The sequence below is a fragment of the Perognathus longimembris genome, chromosome 19 (assembly GCF_023159225.1).
Source record: "Perognathus longimembris pacificus isolate PPM17 chromosome 19, ASM2315922v1, whole genome shotgun sequence".
In the NCBI taxonomy this organism is placed as follows: domain Eukaryota; kingdom Metazoa; phylum Chordata; class Mammalia; order Rodentia; family Heteromyidae; genus Perognathus; species Perognathus longimembris.
Window position 1 is genome coordinate 39,821,306 of NC_063179.1, and position 19,386 is coordinate 39,840,691.

Below are 19,386 nucleotides of genomic sequence, written 5' to 3' on the forward strand. Positions count from 1 at the left end.
AATGGAATGACTTGGAAAAAATTATACTAAGTGAAGTGACCCAGACCCAAAGAAACATGGACTCTATAGTCTCCCTCATAGGGAATAATTAGCACAGGTTTAGGCTAGTCACAGCAGAGGATCACAAGAGCCCAATAGCTATACCCTTATGAACACATAAGCTGATGCTAAGTGAAATGAACTCCATGTCATGGAAACAACTGTTATATCACTGTTGTAATTACTTTCAACATGCGAGGTGAAACCATAGCTTCTATTATTGATGATCCTCTTGTATGCCCTTCCTGTGGTCGTACCTTCACTATCTCTGTATCTTATCTGAGTATATTGGAAACCGTGTATACAGGTATTAGAACTAGGAAACTGTAAGGGAATACCAAAATCGAGAGACACAGAGTAAAAAAGACAAACAATTACAAAAGCAATACTTGCAAAACTGCTTAGTGTAAATCTACTGAACAACTCATGGGGGTAAAGGGGGAGGGGGTGGGGGGATGAGGGAGGAGGTAACAAACAGTCCAAGAAATGTATCCAATGCCTAAAGTATGAAACTGTAACCTCTCTGTACATCAGTTTGACAATTAAAAAAAAAAAGAAACACCAGGAATGAAGGAGAAAGTCAAGGTCCTATGTTTGAATGCAATGGTGGAAAAGGGTCTCTTTGACATACACCACAAGCTAGGGCAATGGCAGACTGACTGTGGGGTACTGGTAAGTAGGAAAGCACACAGTTCATACACAGGACATCATTTGAGCCTCCTGCCAGCACAAGGAGGAATTACATATGGCAAACCAAGAGGGGAATGAAGCAGGTAAAATAGGGACAGATGGCAGAGACAAGTGTCTCTGCCACAGTGTCATCGCCTGTCCTCTAGGTGAGCTGTGTAGGGAGGATCTTCTCAGGCCTCTTCTGTGTCGCCTGTGCTTTAAAAGGGATTGCAGCTAGCTTACAGAAGCACAGGGCTTGCAACCCATTGCTGCTTTACTAGTGCAAAAAAAATAGATGTAAACAACTGTGATCAAACTGTGGCAACACCATTCAAAGCCATCTCCCTGCAGGCTGTGCCAGCAACAGCAATCTCGTCATCCTGGACAGCTGGTCCACCTCGCTCCACATGCCCTGTCTCTAGGGACTGGCCACTCCTCCTGGCTTAGTGCTTTATTCTCTTTTGTGATTTCTAGTATGATTTGAAAAACTAACTATCATGCCTTTATGCTGAAACTACTTGATTTTCCAGTTTTCTCTCTCTCACTCTCGCTCGCTCGCTCGCTAGCTCGCTCCCCCCCCCCACTATCTCTCTTTTTCTGACTCTGTTGCTACTGTGTTGGGTTTTTTTATGGTAATTCAGAGCATTGTTTTTTCCCCCTTTGTTGATAAGCTTCTTGACAGCCATGAAGTTGTCTGGTCATTTTAGGTTGGCCTGGCACATTTTAAACTGTCCCAGACTTATTGAGAGGAAGCCGCAGGTCCTGGGGGCTTTGGTAGGAATTGAATCTCGTGATCATTTTCAGAGATGGGGTTGCCCTGAGCCAGGTGTGGTATCTGATGTGTGCCAACTGGACCAGCCAGGGTCTAACAGTGAGCAGCGCTGAGGAGTGAGTCCCCACACCTGCTGTTCCTGGGGGCCACACACAGGGACAGTACAGGTGTCTGGCGTCTATCTGTCCTCCCAGGAGAGAATCCTAATGAGGGGAGCCACTCTGTTTGCCTGCTTGGCTGCTTTCCTGCCCTGTTTTGGGAAGGTCTCCATTGCACGTCACCAATTGTTTTCCAACTTGAATTCAAAGCCAAAGCCGTGCTGGGCCTTCAAATTTTTTGGATGTTTGGTGGGTGACACTTGTATCAGAAGAGTGCTGTGAAAGAGGCAAGAGGTCTGCAAAAAAAAAAAAACAAAAAAAAAGCCTGGCTTGGCTGGGAGGCAGGAAACCTAACGCTGGGGCTATTTGTGCCACACCGCTGTGGAAAAGTTGACGCACATCTCCATAACTCAACTTCTCCACCTCAAAAAGTGGGGATGATTCTGTCCATCAGAGCTTCTGAGGCCGCAGGGCAGGCTTGGGAATTGTGTTCCAAAGGATCTGAGTCTCTGGTGTAATAAAGCTCTCTGCTCATAAACCAGCCCGATTATTTATCATCTTGTCACAACTTCTCTGCCACCAGGCCAGACAGACAGTGACGGCTTGCTGATGCCCATTTCTCTCTTGTTGGACTGAACACTTGAGCTCTTCACAGAGCTCCCCTGCCCCCACCCCCACCCCACGTCTGCCCAGCCATCATCACAAGATATCAATTCACCAATCTGGTACACAAGGCAGGGGCACTGGCCACGGAGACGGCAATCGCTCTGCGCATGGATTGTTTCTAATGCTGGGTACAATATGGTAACTAGAAATTAGCAATCATGACAGTGGGTTAAGATCATCATCTTCAGACGACTTGCTGTCTGGCAAATGTGTTTGATCAGGCCTCTGCCACAGGCCCCTCAGTGTTTCTCGCCCTTGTTTCTTCCCTCCATCTGCTCCACAGCCGCAGTCCAGGGCCAGCAGCCCGCCTTAGTCCTCATGACTGCACCTATTTTGGTCAGACACCAAGGGAACAGGCAAAAATTCTTACAGAATTACACTGGGGAAGGATCTACCCAGATTTAGCAACTTCGACATCTCAGATGGAAAGAGTAGAGCAATTCTGAATAATAGATGAGGAAAAGATGCTAGAAACAAGGGAGGGCACTATTTTTTAGTAGGACTGAAGACAAAAGTTCAGGGATCAGGCAGTAGGGAAGAATGCCTTCCGTCTTCAAGGCGGGGCACCAATGGCCTTTCCCCCAGTTCTCTGGCAAGAGCACCAGTGATATTGCATACGTCTCTGAGCCTGGCCTCTTTTCAGTTCTCTAGATACATTTGGAAGATTTCCCAATGGAATCTCAGAATAGCTACCCTCAGTACAACCTGCTCACAGGACTGCAGAGCCAGGAACGTCCCAGGGTAAGCATTGTCTCCAAGGTGATGCTTTTACAAGGCAGTCCCCCTTCCTCGGGAAGAAGAAGAAATGAGAGAGAGAAGAAAAGGCAGGGAAAAGGGTCATATCATTACTAAATAGAATGTAGCATTCAAGGATGTAAGTCCACTGGAATGAGCATCCAAAATGGAAATCACCCAAATGGTATCTGATTGGGACAAGCCAATTTCATGGCAGAGGGGAAAAAGAAAGTGCCAACTACCAATGGCCAGGAGTCCAGTTGCTCACATTTCATTGGCTGAGGACAGTGAGTTATATGGCCAAACTCAAAGGCAAGGTGGTAGGGGTAGACTCTTGCATAGCGGGAACCACTGCAGGTCACGTGGCCATGCAACTCACGTGACAGTGAGCATGTCTGCCAGGAAGAACAGGGCTGTTATGACAAGACATGCCACCACTAGATGAATGGGGACCACCATCTTGTTTCCCTCAAATCAACACATAGTCTTAGGGTTTAGAGCATGGCGAGTCCTAGGAGCCTTTCTTCTTTTTCTCTTCCTTTGTTCTTACACCTTTCCCTTCCTTTTTCCTTTCTCCTCCTTCCTCCCTCCCTCCTTCCCCTCCTACTTCCCCTTCCTTCTGTCTTCCCCTCCTTTTTCCTTTCTTCCTTCCTCCCTTCCTCCTTTTTTCCTTTCTCTGTTGTCTTCTTTCTTTTATATAATATACATATACTTTCTTTCTTTTTTCTTCTTTAGTGCCAGTACTGGGCCTTGAATTCAAGGCCTAGGCACTGTCTGTGAACTTTTATTTTTATTTTTTAAATCAAGGCTAGCACGATACCACCTAATCCATATCCCTCCACATCTGGCTTTTTGGTGGTTAATTGGAGATTAGAGTTTCATGAACTTTCTTGCCTAGGCTGGCTTTGAACCTCATTCACCAAATCTCAGCCTCATGAGTAGCTAGGATTACATGCACCTATTCTTTCTTTTATCTTTTATCTCCCTGGTATAATATACATGATATAAAACTTGTCATTTTCACGGTGTTTATAGTCAAACAGCATTACGTTGAATAGAAGCAATCATCACTACTTGTCTCCAGGACTTTTGATCTTCTCCAATGGAAATTTTATGTTCATTAAATACTTCCTCTCCCCACTCCCTCCACCCTCTCCTCCCTTGCCATAGCTCCTGGCAACTATCATTTTACTTTCTGCCTCTATTAATTCGTCGGCTCCAGAGAGCTCGTGTAAGTGGAGTTGTGTAGTATTTGTACTGTGTGTCTGGCTTATTTCAGTGTCATGTCTTAATTGTTCATCCATGCTCTAGGGTGGGTCAGAATATCCTTCTTTTCAAAGGTTAAAGACTCATCTGTGTACGTGAGCCCCACGATCCATCCATCCACTCGTCTGTGGAGGGACTCCGGGCTTGTGTCCTCTTTGTGGCTACTGGGAGCAATGCTATAGTCGATGTGGGAGTGGAAACATGTCTTCAAGCCTCTTCTTGCAGAGGAATTGCTGGCAATTCTAAGTTTAATTGTTGTAAGCAGTTGCCATTCTAGTTTTCATGGAGCAGGACTTCATTTGTCTCTGAACTGAGGTATGTAAGGATGTCTGCTCTTGATGACATTTTTCCTTGTTTGTTCCCCCTAGCACTACCTAGTCAGTCCTTTCTACATCTGGATGTATTCGTGAAGAATTTCAGGGTTTTTTCCAACATCATTAAGTTGGAAGAAGGAAGAGTCTAATATACAGTTTTATTCAGTCATTTTATCCTCAGTTTTGATGTCACCTTCTAATTTGTCTTCTATACAGCTTCGGGAATGGTTGGGCTACAACAGGTTTAAAGTGTTGCTTAGAATAATCTGTGGATTATGACATTATCTGGAGCTCTTGGGTGCAGTAAACTCCTCCTTTCAATTACGGTAACAATTCTCTCAGTAGGAGTGGTTACAGTTTCCTTTATGTAGTAAAGGAAGGCCAAGTCTGTGGGATTCAAAACCCTTGCTTTCATGAATAATTCAATACGGCAGTTAATAAAGATGAGTAATTGTTAATATGCAACTGGAGGGCCGCAATGATGGGTGATTATTCAAGCTTCTCTAGACAGAGCAATGATATCATCTGGCCAGGCTTCTTCAAGCTCCCTTGCACTGCAAGGGGACTTTGCTAGTTATTTATACAAATCCCCCTCACTTGGCCAGAACTCCCCAGGCTTTTCTTATGCTGTGGAGATACACCTGGTAGCCAGTGCAGGCCTCAGCCTGGCGAGCTCTGACCAACTAGTTCCCCAATACCGGGCTTCAGACACAGTCCTGACAAATCTATCTGAGACCCCCATGTGGCTTCTCAGCCCCTACTAACAGCCATTCCCTGTCCCTTGCTACAGAGGTAAAGGTATTTCAAGTTGGCTCAGTCTCCCCTAAGCTGGCCTCTCCCCATGTGGCTGAATTCTGGCTTCTGTGTCCCTGGGATTCATTCTCTGGGGGGCTCTTAAACGTTCTTGCTCTCCAAGGGAAAGTGGCAAACCTGCAGAAACCATCCTGTTAGCCTGTGCTCCTGGTGTCTGGGCTGTTCCCTGCAAATGAAAGGAGCACAGGAGGATAGACAAAAGAAAGCAGAAGAGGAGCCTCTAAGGGCTGGGGGACTTCTGCCTTCCCTGGAAACCGCCTTTCTTCATATTTAAGCCACTTGCATGGTTGTTTTTGTTATATACTTGCAGTTAAAATCTTCCTTCTCTGAAAAAAAAAACCAAAGACAAAGGGAAATAAAGGCAGTTGTAGGAAATTTGAAAGCACAATGTATTGCTTTGGATATTAAAATGTACACTTTGTTGTTATTGTAGTTTTGAGATGGTGTCTCACTGGATGGCCCCACTGGCCTGGAACTTTCTATACTGCCCAGGCTGGCCTCAAACTCACAATCCTCCTATTTTTGCTTCCTGAATGCAAGGTTTGCTTGTGTGTGCCATTGTTTTGTCTGAAGGACATGGACCTCTGGCTCCTGGCTTTCCTCTCCTTACTTGCTTTTCTGCTTACAAAAGGAAAGACCAGTTAACTGAGCATTAAACTCTTGACTGAGAGCTTAATCCCATTGTGTAATCTCCTTTCCTCCCTCTTTCTCCATGGCAGAGCTTTGTGGGACTGAACTCTTTCCTCCCAGGTACTCATCACCTATGTTCACCAAATAACATCATTCACCACATTTGTTGTATTGCCCTCTCTGTAATTCACCGAAACAGTAAGGGGGAAAAAAAGCTATTTGAAAGCTTTTTGCAAACATATCTCACCACAGAGATATCTTCTTGTGTGTGTGCTAGTTCTTGGGCTTGAACTCAGAGCCTGGGGGCTATCTCTTAGCATTTTTACACAAGGATGACACTCTGCTATTTGAGCCACAGCTCCACTTCCAGCCTTTTGGTGGTTAGTTGGAGAAAAGACTCTCATGGACTTTTCTACCCAGGCTGGCTTCAAACTATGATCCTCAGCTCTCCTTAGGTAGCTAGCTAGGATTACAGGCATGGACCACCAATGGCCATCCAAAGATAAATTGTAATTATACATTTTATTCCACATATTCCCTGGTGGCAATGAATTATTAATTCCTAGTGGTGATAGCTGAAAATTTTGCAATGGGCTTGTGGACTGAAGGGGACATAGGAGAGGGGTTTTACAACCCGGGGTCTCTTTCTATACAGACTGCAAAGCTCAGCAGAGCCACAGACATTGAATAACAAGGCCACAGAGCCTTGTAAACACTGGGGATTGGAGAGGGAGAGAATATAAATTTAAAATGATTTGGGGTTTTTTGTTTGTTTTTTTGGCCAGTCCTGGGCCTTGAACTCAGGGCCTGAGCACTGTCCCTGGCTTCCTTTTGCTCAAGGCTAGTACTCTGCCACTTGAGCCACAGCACCACTTCTGGCTGTTTTCTGTACATGTGGTGCTGAGGAATCGAACCCAGGGCTTCACGTATTCGAGGCAAGCACTCTTGCCACTCGGCCATATTCCCAGCCCTGATTTGTTGTGTTTTTTTTTTTTTATATGTTTGTCAGGTAAGTTCTAGCAAAAATGCTGGGAAATAATATTTAGTTTGTATCTTGATATGTGTACATGTCTACTTAAAAAAAACCCAAGTAAAAATTTACATAAGTAGGAAATACTTACTGTCGTCAAATGATTCACTCTTGGAATTCTTTACAATAGTTGCATTCACTCTCATAGACATTTGTTTACATAGTAGCACAGCAAGTTAGAAGATTCAGCTCATTGCTCAAGGACGACCATTCTGCTAGTCAAATGACAGATTTATTTCGGAAGCATCATGCAAATAAGTGGGAAACAATGACATTACACAGATGTACACTGAATGTAAGCATTGGGGTGTATTTGTATTAGTATGCAATGGGGGTGCATTTGTATAGTTCCATCAGTGGCCAAGAAACAGACAAACTCCAAGTCTTCCATTCTCGGGGTAGCTTCATTAATGTTGCTGACAGATCTCAGTTAATTAGCTGTCTGGAAGGAAAGTGTTTCTTTTAGAGACTCCAGGAAGGTGAGATTAGCACTTTGCTAATTTCCAGCCAAATGATTTGGCTTCCAGGGTTTAAATTTTACTCAATCCTTGGTGAGGTCAGATAGAGATCTTTCTTCACCCTGATCCAGAAGACCACACCATCTAGGTGGTCCAGGTTCCTGCTAATTTTAGAACGGGAAATAGCAAAACATTGCAGGATATGGATTTCACACTGAACGATGAAGCAACGCCAGTGATTTTTAGACAAATTTTAGACAAAATTTTTAGACTGGGTGGGGACTAACAAGAGGAGGTTGTTCTGTCAGGGAGGAGAAAGAAGGTTAAATACCAAACTAGATTATTTGCAACTATGAAACTGAAACAAGGAAGCCTTCTGGGAATGCTACTGGGGTGGGGGTGGGGAGAAGTGTGATGGGAGGGTGAAATTGACTGGAGTACAGTATAAACATATGTGGAGCTGTAACCATGAAATCTTCTCCTGTATATCTAATATAAAAGTGATAGTGATGAATAAGAGGTTGGAAGAGAAAGACAAGGAAAAGGAGAAGGAGGAGGAGGAAGAGAAAGAACAGGAGGAGGAGGAGAGGAAGAAGAAGAGGAGAAGGAGGAAGAGGAAGAGGAAAAGAAAGAGGAAGGAAATTAGCAGCACTGGTAGTATGGGGGAACCTTTTGTTAAACTGGAACTTTTGTATACAAATGAATGAAATCTTTTCAAAGTAGTTGCTTGTTCAAAAGCACATTTGAAATTCCTTTCTACAGTCTTATTTGTCATAATCTACAAGCTATTTTTGGCAAAAATTCTTCCATGCAAATTACTCACCAAAGCTGGTCTGGAGTGAGTTCGGGGTTTTCGTTGGTTTGTTGTCACAAATCAGCTCCATCCTATTAGAGAAGGTCTCTGAAGAAGCAATGTTAGAAAGTCTTTGAAGGATGACTTTTGCAATGAGGACAAAGTGATCTCTGGGGTTACATGGAGGGGAACAGCATTCATTTGGATAGTTAAGTTCCAACGTGTTGATTTTTATGCCAGACATAGGGAATAGTTGTAATAACCTGGGGAGGCCCGAGTCTGGACTGGCAGAGAACGGAGGCCTGAGAGCAGAGGCCTGCTGAGAGTGGAGGCCAGAAGAGAGCTGGAGGCCCAAGGAGAGCAGACAGAGAGCAGAGCTAAGCTGAGCCTGGTGCCTGCTGGATGAAGGAAGCCTGAGGCCTGTGGAGGGGCCCAGAGCCTGAGGCCTGTGGGGAAGTCCAGAGCCTGAGGCCTGTGGAGGGGCCCGGAGCCTGAGGCCTGTGGGGAAAGTCCAGAGCCTGAGACCTGTGGAGGGGCCCGGAGCCTAAGGCCTGTGGGGAAGTCCAGAGCCTGAGGCCTGTGGGCCCAGAGCCTGAGGCCAAGCAGACAGAGAGCTTGGAGCTGAGCAGCCCAGGAGACCGAGTCTGAGGCCTGTGGAGGCAGGAGCTTGGAGCCTGAGGCTTGTGGAGAGGTTCGAAGTCTGAGGAGAGGCGGAAGGCCTGTGGGGAGGCCTGAGGCCATACAGGTGAGGCCTGCAGGAAGGGGACTAGAAAGAAGCTCCCTCCTTTGGAGGGTTGGGGGTTTGAAGGTGAAAGGTTGCAGGTTCGGAGGTCAGGGCAGGCCTCAGTTCTGGGTAACTAGCCCAGGACAAAGTTGTCGCAGGCCAGCATTTGGAGGCAGAGGGCTGTTTGGGTTCTGGGTTTTAGGTTGTAAATAAAGTTGCTTTGTAAAAAAAAAACCCATTCCCATCTTAAGTTGTGCCTCGATGGATTGTTTTCGCTCACGGAATACAGCATAGTCTGTACACATAATATCTACAATTGTGATTAAATGCGTGATAGAAGCAGTGGATCTCACCACTCCCTTCCAATGGGAGCGAGTGCACGCGCACGCGCCGCGCGCACGCGCACACACACACACACACACACACACACACACACTAAGCCCATCAGGTAATCGTGTCTTTTCGGCCTATCATGCCCTTTAGAAGTTTTTCAGATCCAAATGGGTTACCAGGTTATTATCTTCTTTCGTTATTTTAACTATGGCTTCTTTTTAATCAAAAGTATATAGGACACTTTATTTCATTTTTTCTTGTTTTGTTTAAATCAAATGATAGTCTGTATTTTTTTCATCACATACCTCTCTCATACCTATCTCAGGATTATACTTTTTATATTTTATTTTAAAGTTTAAAGCTCTGAACCAAATTACTTTTTACTGCTCTTTGAGTGTCCATATGTCAAATATTGATCTTTTATGTCAGTATTACCTAGGGCACCTAGGATAGTCTCCCAAGACAAAATGTATGGGAAACAGAATTAAGTTCTATTCATTGATGTAAGATTAATTGGAAGGGTTTTACAAAACACAAAAACATGTTATGGAAAGAAGAGCAATAGCATAAATTCTGATTGTCTTTGGGCCACAAACAGAGCATATTTAATTAAGCTTTAGCTTTCTGTTTCCCTAGTACCCAGAGTGACCTGGCTCAGGGAGAAGTTGGGGCAGAAGGGCAGCAGATCATATCTTGCCAGGCTGGGTTAGGCCAGAGCAGCTGCTGGGCCGGGCATGGACGTGGGTGGCCACCTGTGGCTCCCAGAACAGCTGTTTGGTAGAAGGCCAGCTAAAGCCCCATGGTGGGGTGGAGACTGGAGGCCACTTGGGCGGCCAATACATTCTGGCATGGGCTGAAAGAACACCTGGTTCTATTCTGTGGACCCACCACAGGTCAAAGAATGTTCTTGCTGGCGGAAACCCGATGGCCTAAGTTTCGAGTCCCAGTGGTCTTTCTCAGACTTAAATAGAGAGAAACCCACCTTTCTTCCTAGGAATTTCTTCTGAAGTCAATCTTGGAATCCTTCTACTCCACTTGTGCTGAAATGGGTCAGCTAGGCCATTTGGTACGTCTGAAAATGATGTAGAGGACTTTCAGGCAGGGAAGGCCTCTGTGGCTCACAGCAAGAGAAGGGCACGCTTTGTGTGCAAGTGTTTGGCAACTGACCTCTGTGGCGGTCATCTTTCATCCCAGACAATCTCTGACCTCCCCTTGCTCCCCTTCCCACAAACAATCTACAGGCTTAGATACCACTTTGGGACCAGTCAGCAGACACAAGAATTCCCATACTTATCACCAGCACCTACCAAGACAGGAGCCCTAAGCTCCACCCTTGTCTGACCTCCGAAGCCCCTCCCATGACCTCATGTCCATTGTTTTTCAAGAAGGAGGGCCTCATTTCTTCAGGCCGGATGAATCAGTTTCTCTCTGACATTGGGGCATTCTTCTCAACTTCTTAATCCAAGTGCAGACCAGGCAGCTCCTCCTCTGTGAGTTAAGGAGCTTGACGCTCCTCTAATTGGTTCCCTGACCTCTGGTCCAACCTGTCCAAGTCTCAGTTCTGGCACTTGTACATAGGGATGCATAATAGCATCCTCTTAGTTTTGCTGTAGCTCATTCTAAGAGATACCATGTGCTGAACATTTAATGGACCTGGGCCCATAGGTACTCACATCTATGAACTATATGAGAGAATGACAGTCTCTGTGTCATTCTCCAGACAGAGGCTCAGACTGTCCTTGAGTAACTCTGGATTGGTACCTTCTATTGCCACCTTTGCTTGGGATTTCAGTGGTCCTGTCTCCTAATACTGTTCTGACAGTAGACATTCAATAAAAGTGAAAGACTGTGGACCCAAAAGCTGACATGCCACTAACAACTGCCCTTACTGGTCACACAGACCAGGCCCTTTTCAAGAGTGCGTCAGCTTTGTTCTAGTTGAAATGGTCTTCTGATGGCCTGAGGAAGAATGTACTCTCAGCTCTGGGAGGCCTGGAGTTGGTGAGATTATGTTTCCTCTACCTCTATGAAGTAGATAGATATGTCTCCCTATTCCCCTTTGGTCTCAGCTAGTGGAGTCAACTGCTGACAGTTGACAGGACTGAAAGGGCTCTGACCTAATCAGTGGATGGATTCATGATTTGTTGGCATTATCGGGAGGTGATGGAAACTTTGGAAAGTGGAGCTTAGTTGGAGGAAGGTCACTGAAGTATATTATCTGGGGCTATATCCTGTCTCCTCCCTGCTTCCGGGCTGCTCTATAAGATGAGCAGCTTTCTTCCACCATACCCTTCTCCTATCACATTCTCTCTTGCCACAGGCCTGAAATCGATGGAGGCTGCTAGCCAAGGGCTTAAACCTCCAAAACTAGGAGCCAAGGTAACTAGGAGCCTTAGGGAGTATAAAATCTTTAGAATGGCATTAGTGTTCCCTAGGAAGTGGCAAACTCTCCATGGGAGGCCGATTGTCCATGGAGTTAGTACCCTTAGTACAGTATCACCCTTTAGACACTTCAAAGGAGGAGGCATGTCCCGCAAAGCATAAAACATGGAAGGAAAGATACACTCCAATCTGAGGAATCTTAAGTTAAAGCAAGCCCTCTCTCTCGGTAGTCCCCAGCCCCAACCCCCAGCAGGACTAGCCTTTGCAAACACAGTGATACCCAGGAGAACCAACCATTGGTATCACGATCACCCCATTAACTGAGCATTTGCAATACTTGAGCCACTTTTTGCTCCTAGGGTGATCTAGGGGAAATATACTTCTAACCCTAATTATCTTACTTGACCAAACCTGACTTCTGTTCTTGTTGTTATTTATTTTTTGAGACAGGACTCACCACAAAGCACAGGCTGATCTCAAATTCCTGATTCTCCTGTCTTAGCTTCCTGAGTCCTGGGGTTACAGGTGTTCATCACCAAACCTAGTTTACCTTTAATGTATGAGTGTGCGTGAGTGTGTGTGTGTGTGTGTGTGTGTGTGTGTGTGTGTGTGTGTGTTTGTATGGGGCATGGAGATACTGGACTAAAGGAGCATGATGCTTAGATTTTCTACATATATATGAAGTTGTCATTAAAGTATTAAGTAGTTAAGCATCTAGGAAGGTCACACAGATTTAAAAGGTTTTTATATCAAAAAGTATAAACAAATAATACATATATAAAATTACCCTTTTATATTATTGTATCCTTCAATTCAACAAACACTATTAGGTCACTATTGACTTAACAGGAAGTGTGTGAACAGTGTGTCCATCATGCTTCTATGTCCCCTGTTCAGTCTCTGTAGAAAAATCCGTCAGGATGCATTCCTTGGTCCTCACCTGAAGAATTTACAGGGTAAGCAAAGAAGGAAGGAAAGAGTTGTGTACAGAATGAAGATGTGTGGCAATGGCCAAATGAACTTCCTTTCTAGCCTCAGAGTAACTGGCTGCTGAATACTTGGCTGTTCTGCAGGTGTAGTTTGAATGAAAATCCTAATGCCCTTGCATCTAGATAGGACTAAAATAGCCTCAAATAAGAGCAATCCCCAAGAATGGTATTATGGTAGCGGGTGCCAGTGGCTCACACCTGAAATCATAGCTACTCAGGAGGCTGAGATCTGAGGATCATGGTTCAAAGCCAACCCAGGCAGAAAAGTCGCAGTGAGATTCTTATCCAATAACCACTCACAAACAGGAAGTGCTGCTGTAGCTCAAGTGGTAGAATGCTAGCCCTGAGCACAAAGAAGCTAAGGGACAGGGCCTAGGCCCTGAGTTCAAGCCCCACAACGAACAAAAAAATTTTTTTTAAAAACATATCATGGTTATTTCAAGCTGTATAATTCAGATAATATAAATGTGATATCCCAAGGCAGGGATTCCTTTCACTGAGTTTAATGCAAGCTTTTTGGGAAACAGACCACTTTCACTGTATTATTCTTACAAGCTGAATTTTTTATTTTTACTAAATTATCTATATTTTAAAAATCTGTGCCTGGTGTGGAATTTCACTCCATCAAGTGTTACAATGACTTTTTTTTTTTTCATTTTCATTACAAGCAAGAGAATGAATGTAGGACAAGTGTTAGGAAACATGGCAATAAATTAGAATATAATTTACAAAAGCAAAAAAAAAAAACCAGTAACAGTGTACCACATTAATACTGCATATAAAATAATAAGCAACAACTAATCACAATGATACAAAGGTAATTCCATTCTGTATTATCAAGGATACTTAACGTGACATTCACTCAAATAGAAAAGTTCCTAATGGGATATACTGTAAGTCTCATGTAGCTCTAGGGATTCAATCATTTGGGTATGTTTGCATTTCTTTCTTTTTTTTTTTTTTTTGGTAGACTATTATACCAATGTCAGAGACTGCGCTCAGCCATGGTATCAGTTTCCCTGGGGTTCCCGAAGCAGATGTCAGAGCCTTTGGACATCTTCCAGGGCAGCTGAGCCTCCACGGAAGAGCCTGTTGTTATGGTGTAGGAGTAGGGCTTCCTGGAGCTACCTGAGTGGCGACAGTAGCAGTGATACTGTAACGTGTTGTGGAATATGTTTGTCTTTTCTCTCTTCTTCTTTTTCCTTTTAACCAGTTCAGGTGGAAACTCAGGGCCTACCTGAAAATGTTGAATCCTATTACATTCTATGCTTTGTGGCATCTTGAAAGGCAAGCTATGCTCCAGGGCAGGGATCACCCCAGCGGGAACTCAGGCCTCGATCCCCTTTCCCGCCGCGAGGCACTGCAAGGAGCCATGGGTCAGCCCTGATGGTATTAGCTTCCAAGTGGGGATAAAGTAGGACCTTTGGTCAGTATTGTATCTTCTAGAAATAAAAAAAAAAATGTGCTGCTATTTGTGTTAATGACAATCAGATGTAGATAGGAAACCTATGCCTAAACGGCCACACAAACCACGTATGCTTTATTTAATTTCACCAGGGCACATTAGCACCAAGTTAATGGTTCTTTGAAAAAGGATCAAGAGGGAATTCAAGCTTCAACTGCACTGCCCACGGGCTGCTTTTCTTCCCCAATTAGCTAACATGGCGCTTGGGTTGGTCTTCCAAGGGCAGCTACATAGATAGGGTTTAACAGTATCTCTTGTGTATCAAGAGATCTTTCTGGAGAACTCAGGGATGGGAACTGCGATACTGAGAGACAGGCAGGGCACGAGAGGTGGGTGGTTGTGAAGGAATGTACAGAAAACAAGCCAGTGCCATCTAGCCGCAGCAAACCTGGAAGATTAGGTGACATTTCATATCTCAGTTTCTTTTCCTTCTTGAAAAAAAAAACAACAACGAATCATGGTGTGTAGGACACATGCTTTTCAACTGTACATACTATGCTTACAAAGTAGCCATTTCGTTTTGGTGCAAGCATGATCTATACACATGTACACCAAAAGAGGCCTGTTAAACACAGAGCACATTCATCAAGAACCTGCTATGAGCTACAGAGTATTCAAGTACAAAGTGTTACTATAAAGAGTACCCTTTAAAAAAAATCTAGCTGTTGACTCTTTGGGTGAGCAGGATGTGAAGATAGGGGCTAGTCATTTTAATTTAGGTGGATGACCTTCTAGAATTTGACTTGCCCAAGAAACTGGGCTTCACATTTAATCGACAGTAACAAGACAGTATCCATTTTTTAAAAAAATACTAAATCCTTGGTAGGATGATGGTTAGAATTACGCCATATGAGCTCTAGTGTTGGTGAGTTTTTCTTCTTTGGTTGTTGTCCCTTGCCTACTTTCAAACTCAAAGAAATAGCACATTTATATGCAAGCACACTCATCTATCCATATACTCAAGCGCCTGAGCTTGTGCACACACACGCACACACACGCACACTTGCTCTCATAGAAATAAATGCCCTTCTACCATATCAAAGAAGGGACATCTGGAACGCATCATAATTGTCAGCAAATTGCAAAAGGGGCTGCCTGGTTGCTGCCGAGGCGGCCTATCTTGTGTCTGGCATCATCTCATTAGGCTGGGCATGCGCGCAACAATCAAGGCAGAAGCTGTTGTGTGGCTGGTGAGAATGTAAACACAATGAGTTTGGGGGGGGGGGTGGCAGGGAGACTCAAGTGAAAAATAAGGCATGTTGTGGGGTATGGTGGTAGTAGTGAGGGGCCGGGTACTTCAGTCTCCACCATACCACAGGTCTGGCTTCTGGATGAAACTGAAATGTTTTTCTCTTAAAGTTTTTAATGGAAATCTCAGCTTCACTTGCACACTGAATTTATAGACTTGCACAGCTGCAGCAACCGATGCTTTGCTTTAAACTAAGTCCCTCATTGTCCACGTTAATATAGTTTTATATATGGCTCACAGCAGTGTTCAGAACAGGGGGATTATTCCTAAGGAAATTAAGTGGAATGGAGGAGAAGAATACAAACTTCCATTACTTTTGATTTATAATTGGTCCTTAAATTACAGTTCAAAGCCCATTTTATAATTTAAATGGTGGTGCTGTTGTAGTGAGATAAAGTATAGTAAATATTTTTTAAGCTATGACTTAAGAATTCTGAATCTTCTTTACTTCCATAGTTAACCAAGTCATAACAGCTACATTTTAAACAGTTTTAAATACAAATGGATTCAGTGTCATTGCTAAGTCCATAATAAAAATTATCTTAATGGTCCAAGGAGGTAAACAGGCTATTGGATTTACTCGAAAGAACACAAACGCTCCACAGTAAGCAAGTCTCCCTGTGTTGTTTGGATCTCTCCAATCTGGCATTCCCTCCTAATACCGTGTCCAGCACTTTGGATCAATAAATCCCACTTCACAGAAGTTAAAATAATATTGAATTCCTGTCAGCTAGGGCTGACCAGTGGTTACGTTTTCCACAGGGTAATGCTTTTGCAAGGACATCAGTCCTCTTCCTCGGGGTGGCTCTCCTCCATGGATGCATTTCCACGATGAAATGACAAGGCTCTCTCTCTCTCTGGCTTTCCGTGGGTCAGTGTCCTTGGCAGGTCTTACAACACATCTGTCTGAAGTATGCTCGACTGCAGAACTTGAACTTCAGCACCAGTGGGCAATAAGCCACTTTGTTCACATCTTTGCACTCTAATGAAATGGGGGCAGAAAATGGAAAACAATTAGGGACACATAAACAAGTACATAAACAAGCTGACGGGCCTGGATGCTTAGCAAGGATCCGCTCCCCCAATCCACCTTGGCGTGCATATTCATGTGGTTTTTGTTTTTGTTTTTTCAGCATGCCCTGTCCGGTACAGCCTAGCAGAAACATTCTTTTGGTATGGTTTAGCACAATTTTTTTTTTAAATAAGTTTGCAAGGTTTTCCTTCCAGACGTTTATAAGTATGGTGCGTGCCCACTGCGTCTTGAAAGAATTACCATTTGTTGGGATAAGTGATCACTTTAGACAGCTTGGAAACATGAGTCATTTTTCTTACAGAGCTTTTATTGCTTCTTTCTCAAGGGCTATTTTATTCAACAGTGCAAGGTTATCCAAAATCAAACATGAGTTGTATTGTTTGATACCAAAGTCCACGTCTCGTCTCAAGAGAATCTCTGCATCTGTGAGGCAAGGGACGGGCCTGAGTGAATGAAAAGGATTGCTGACCGTGGCCTAGATTCCGCCACTGCACTAGACAAAGAGGAAAGCTTTGAGGGGTTGGCCTCAAATGGCAGCAGTCTGTGGGTTATGGAAACATGTAGAAATGTCTTTTTTTTAATTTGGAAGTGAGACATGGCCTCCTTTTTTCCTATGTGTATTTTCTCCTCAGTGCTAGAATTGCCACAGTTGCAGTCTGCAGCGGTTGCAGCCAGAAGGTGAATCAATGCCGTCTCCCCCTCCACCAGAGGCTGCGTGCAGAGGTGGCTGCCGGTCCCCCCCCCCCCCCCACCAGCCACGCCAGTCCACCGCGGCTCACAGTGGCAGCCATGTTCTTCTCCAGATTCGGCATCCTTCCACCTGGAGATGCAGAAGGACTTTCTCATCTTAGTAATGAAATGCTTATACACGCCCAAGAAACCAAGTCCCACCCTCGTTTTGCCCAGGTTGGTTCTATGGAAGCATCCTGGGTAAACGATCTAAGGCAATAAGCATTCAGGTGGGGCACTGCTTGCATTTCCCCCCACCCCCTTCAGAAATCCACTAAAGCTCTAAGGAACTAATATCTGATGCATGGGATACACATGGAGAAATTAAATGCAAATAAATGGGCAAGTTTCCAGTTCTTCTTATTAGAAATGTACGGTAACAATCTTCCGGATCCCACTTTAAAATCCCTTTCAATGACAGTCTTAAAATTTGAAACTGGAATCCTCAAATCCTCTAAACACATAAACTCTGCCACTTACTCAAGATTTGATTTTCAAAGAGAATAATATTTAGAAATTTGAACAGAAACTTTTCACATTAGGAGTTTCAGTAAATTTGAATTTTGGCTGAATGATGGTTAAGAAGTACAAAAAATATTCTTTAAACTTTGTACTAAAAATTGGATAGTATTTGGTGGATCCCATGTGAATCTGAGGTGAAAAGAATACATATTTTAAGCTAGAGGTAATTAGTATTATATCTTATTTCTCCTCTCTAGTCATGATCAGCAAACATACCCAGCCCCCCACAAATGTTAGAATATGAATATGCATATTTTGTAGGAACATTTTTTAGCACAGTTACCAAGAAGTCTATGTGAGAAGCGGTGAGAAAAGCTGAGCCTACCCCTGGTAATACAAAAATCACTCAACTTCAGTCCCAAATCACATTATGCTCTGCAACAGGTCTTTTTGTAAGACTGTTTAAAATACAAAAGTAAACTTTGGCTTTAACCTTCTTTGCCAAAATATAAAAATGATTTAGCTGATAAACAGATAGATGAGAACTGGTTGTTTTAATAGTACAAGGACATAAAATTAGAAGCCAGACTGCCTGGATTTAATACTAGCTTTGCTGTGTACTACCTTTGTGAAGCAATCACTTCTCTGTTTCTAAGTTTTCTTTTTCCATTTGTCTCAAAGAGTGATTATTCAGTTTACCATGGAACATAGGTGACTACAGGTTTATCAAATAGAGCAACTGCATAGAAAACAAATGGTAAGTGTAGGAGATTGAACTAATGTCTCTTATTGTCAGAAGATGGGAAGGAAGCAAGGCGTTAAACTCTAAACTTCTCAATGGGAATGTGATATTTGAATTGCTTCTGGGAAAATACTGCCCTGAAAATACAAATCCAGTTGTTTCAGTCATTTAGAGTAGCCAGAATTATTGCTTCCTACCTTTCATCCGTTTGCACGAGTAGACAGATAATGTTTAGGTACATCAAGAAATTTTAATGGTATATTATGGAAAGTATCTTCAAAACATTAATATAGAAATGGAGGGACAAAGGGCAAACAAATGCAGCCATGGCACTCACTGGACACCATATTAAAAATGAGCTATACAGCTTCTGGTGGGATGGGGGGGGGGGAACTGGGAAAGAACAAGGCAAGGGAGGACTTTGTCCAAAAGGGAATGTTCTCTTTGACTATGTAACTGTAACCCATCTGCTTAATAAATATTTTTAAACTAAGAAAGATTAACAATATTTTAGAGACCTGTTTTAAATTGGGTTGGTGCATTCGGGCTGGGCACTGTCAGTTTTAGCTTGGCTAGAGAGGGGTGCTTTATTCTAGGCTTGGATTGACTTGCTCCTGATGGAGTTGAGGGGTCCTAATCACACAGCTTATCCTTTCACTGCTCTTCCTCATTCTCAAAACCCATTACAATCATGAAGTCAGTTCTTTGTCTTCTACTCTTGAGTCAATACATAATACAGCTAACTTTTGTTAAAAAAAATCTGGGAAAATTGTACACCAATTACATTTTCCCACTGAAATCAAAACAATCACAAAAATGTGTTTTAATACAGGAATGATGATAAGTTGACATTGTTCTCTGGGTACTACTTAAAATTTTCTCTATACCCAAGTTTTATTTTTAGTATTTTTATCTAAAAATAAATACTAATAGATCTACTCAATAAATCCATTAGGTCTCTTCCTTCTTCTCCTTCCTCCTCCTCTTCTTTCTAT

At 43.4% G+C, this 19,386-nt stretch overlaps 1 protein-coding gene across 3 annotated transcripts in view; it reads right to left on the reverse strand.

Annotated features, from left to right (window-relative positions):
• Positions 1 to 2,861: 2,861 nt before the first annotated feature.
• Positions 2,862 to 19,386, reverse strand: part of Adamts6 (ADAM metallopeptidase with thrombospondin type 1 motif 6) — a 217,360-nt gene continuing 200,835 nt past the window's right edge. For 2 of the 3 annotated variants that reach the window (XM_048368168.1, XM_048368166.1), the window contains one exon: positions 13,316 to 16,407. In XM_048368168.1, coding sequence (XP_048224125.1) covers positions 16,298 to 16,407 — 110 coding nt within the window. In that variant the 3' untranslated portion in view covers positions 13,316 to 16,297. Of the gene's footprint in view, positions 2,873 to 13,315; positions 16,408 to 19,386 lie in introns of those variants that run through there. The other variant, XR_007214095.1, reaches the window with a different exon arrangement.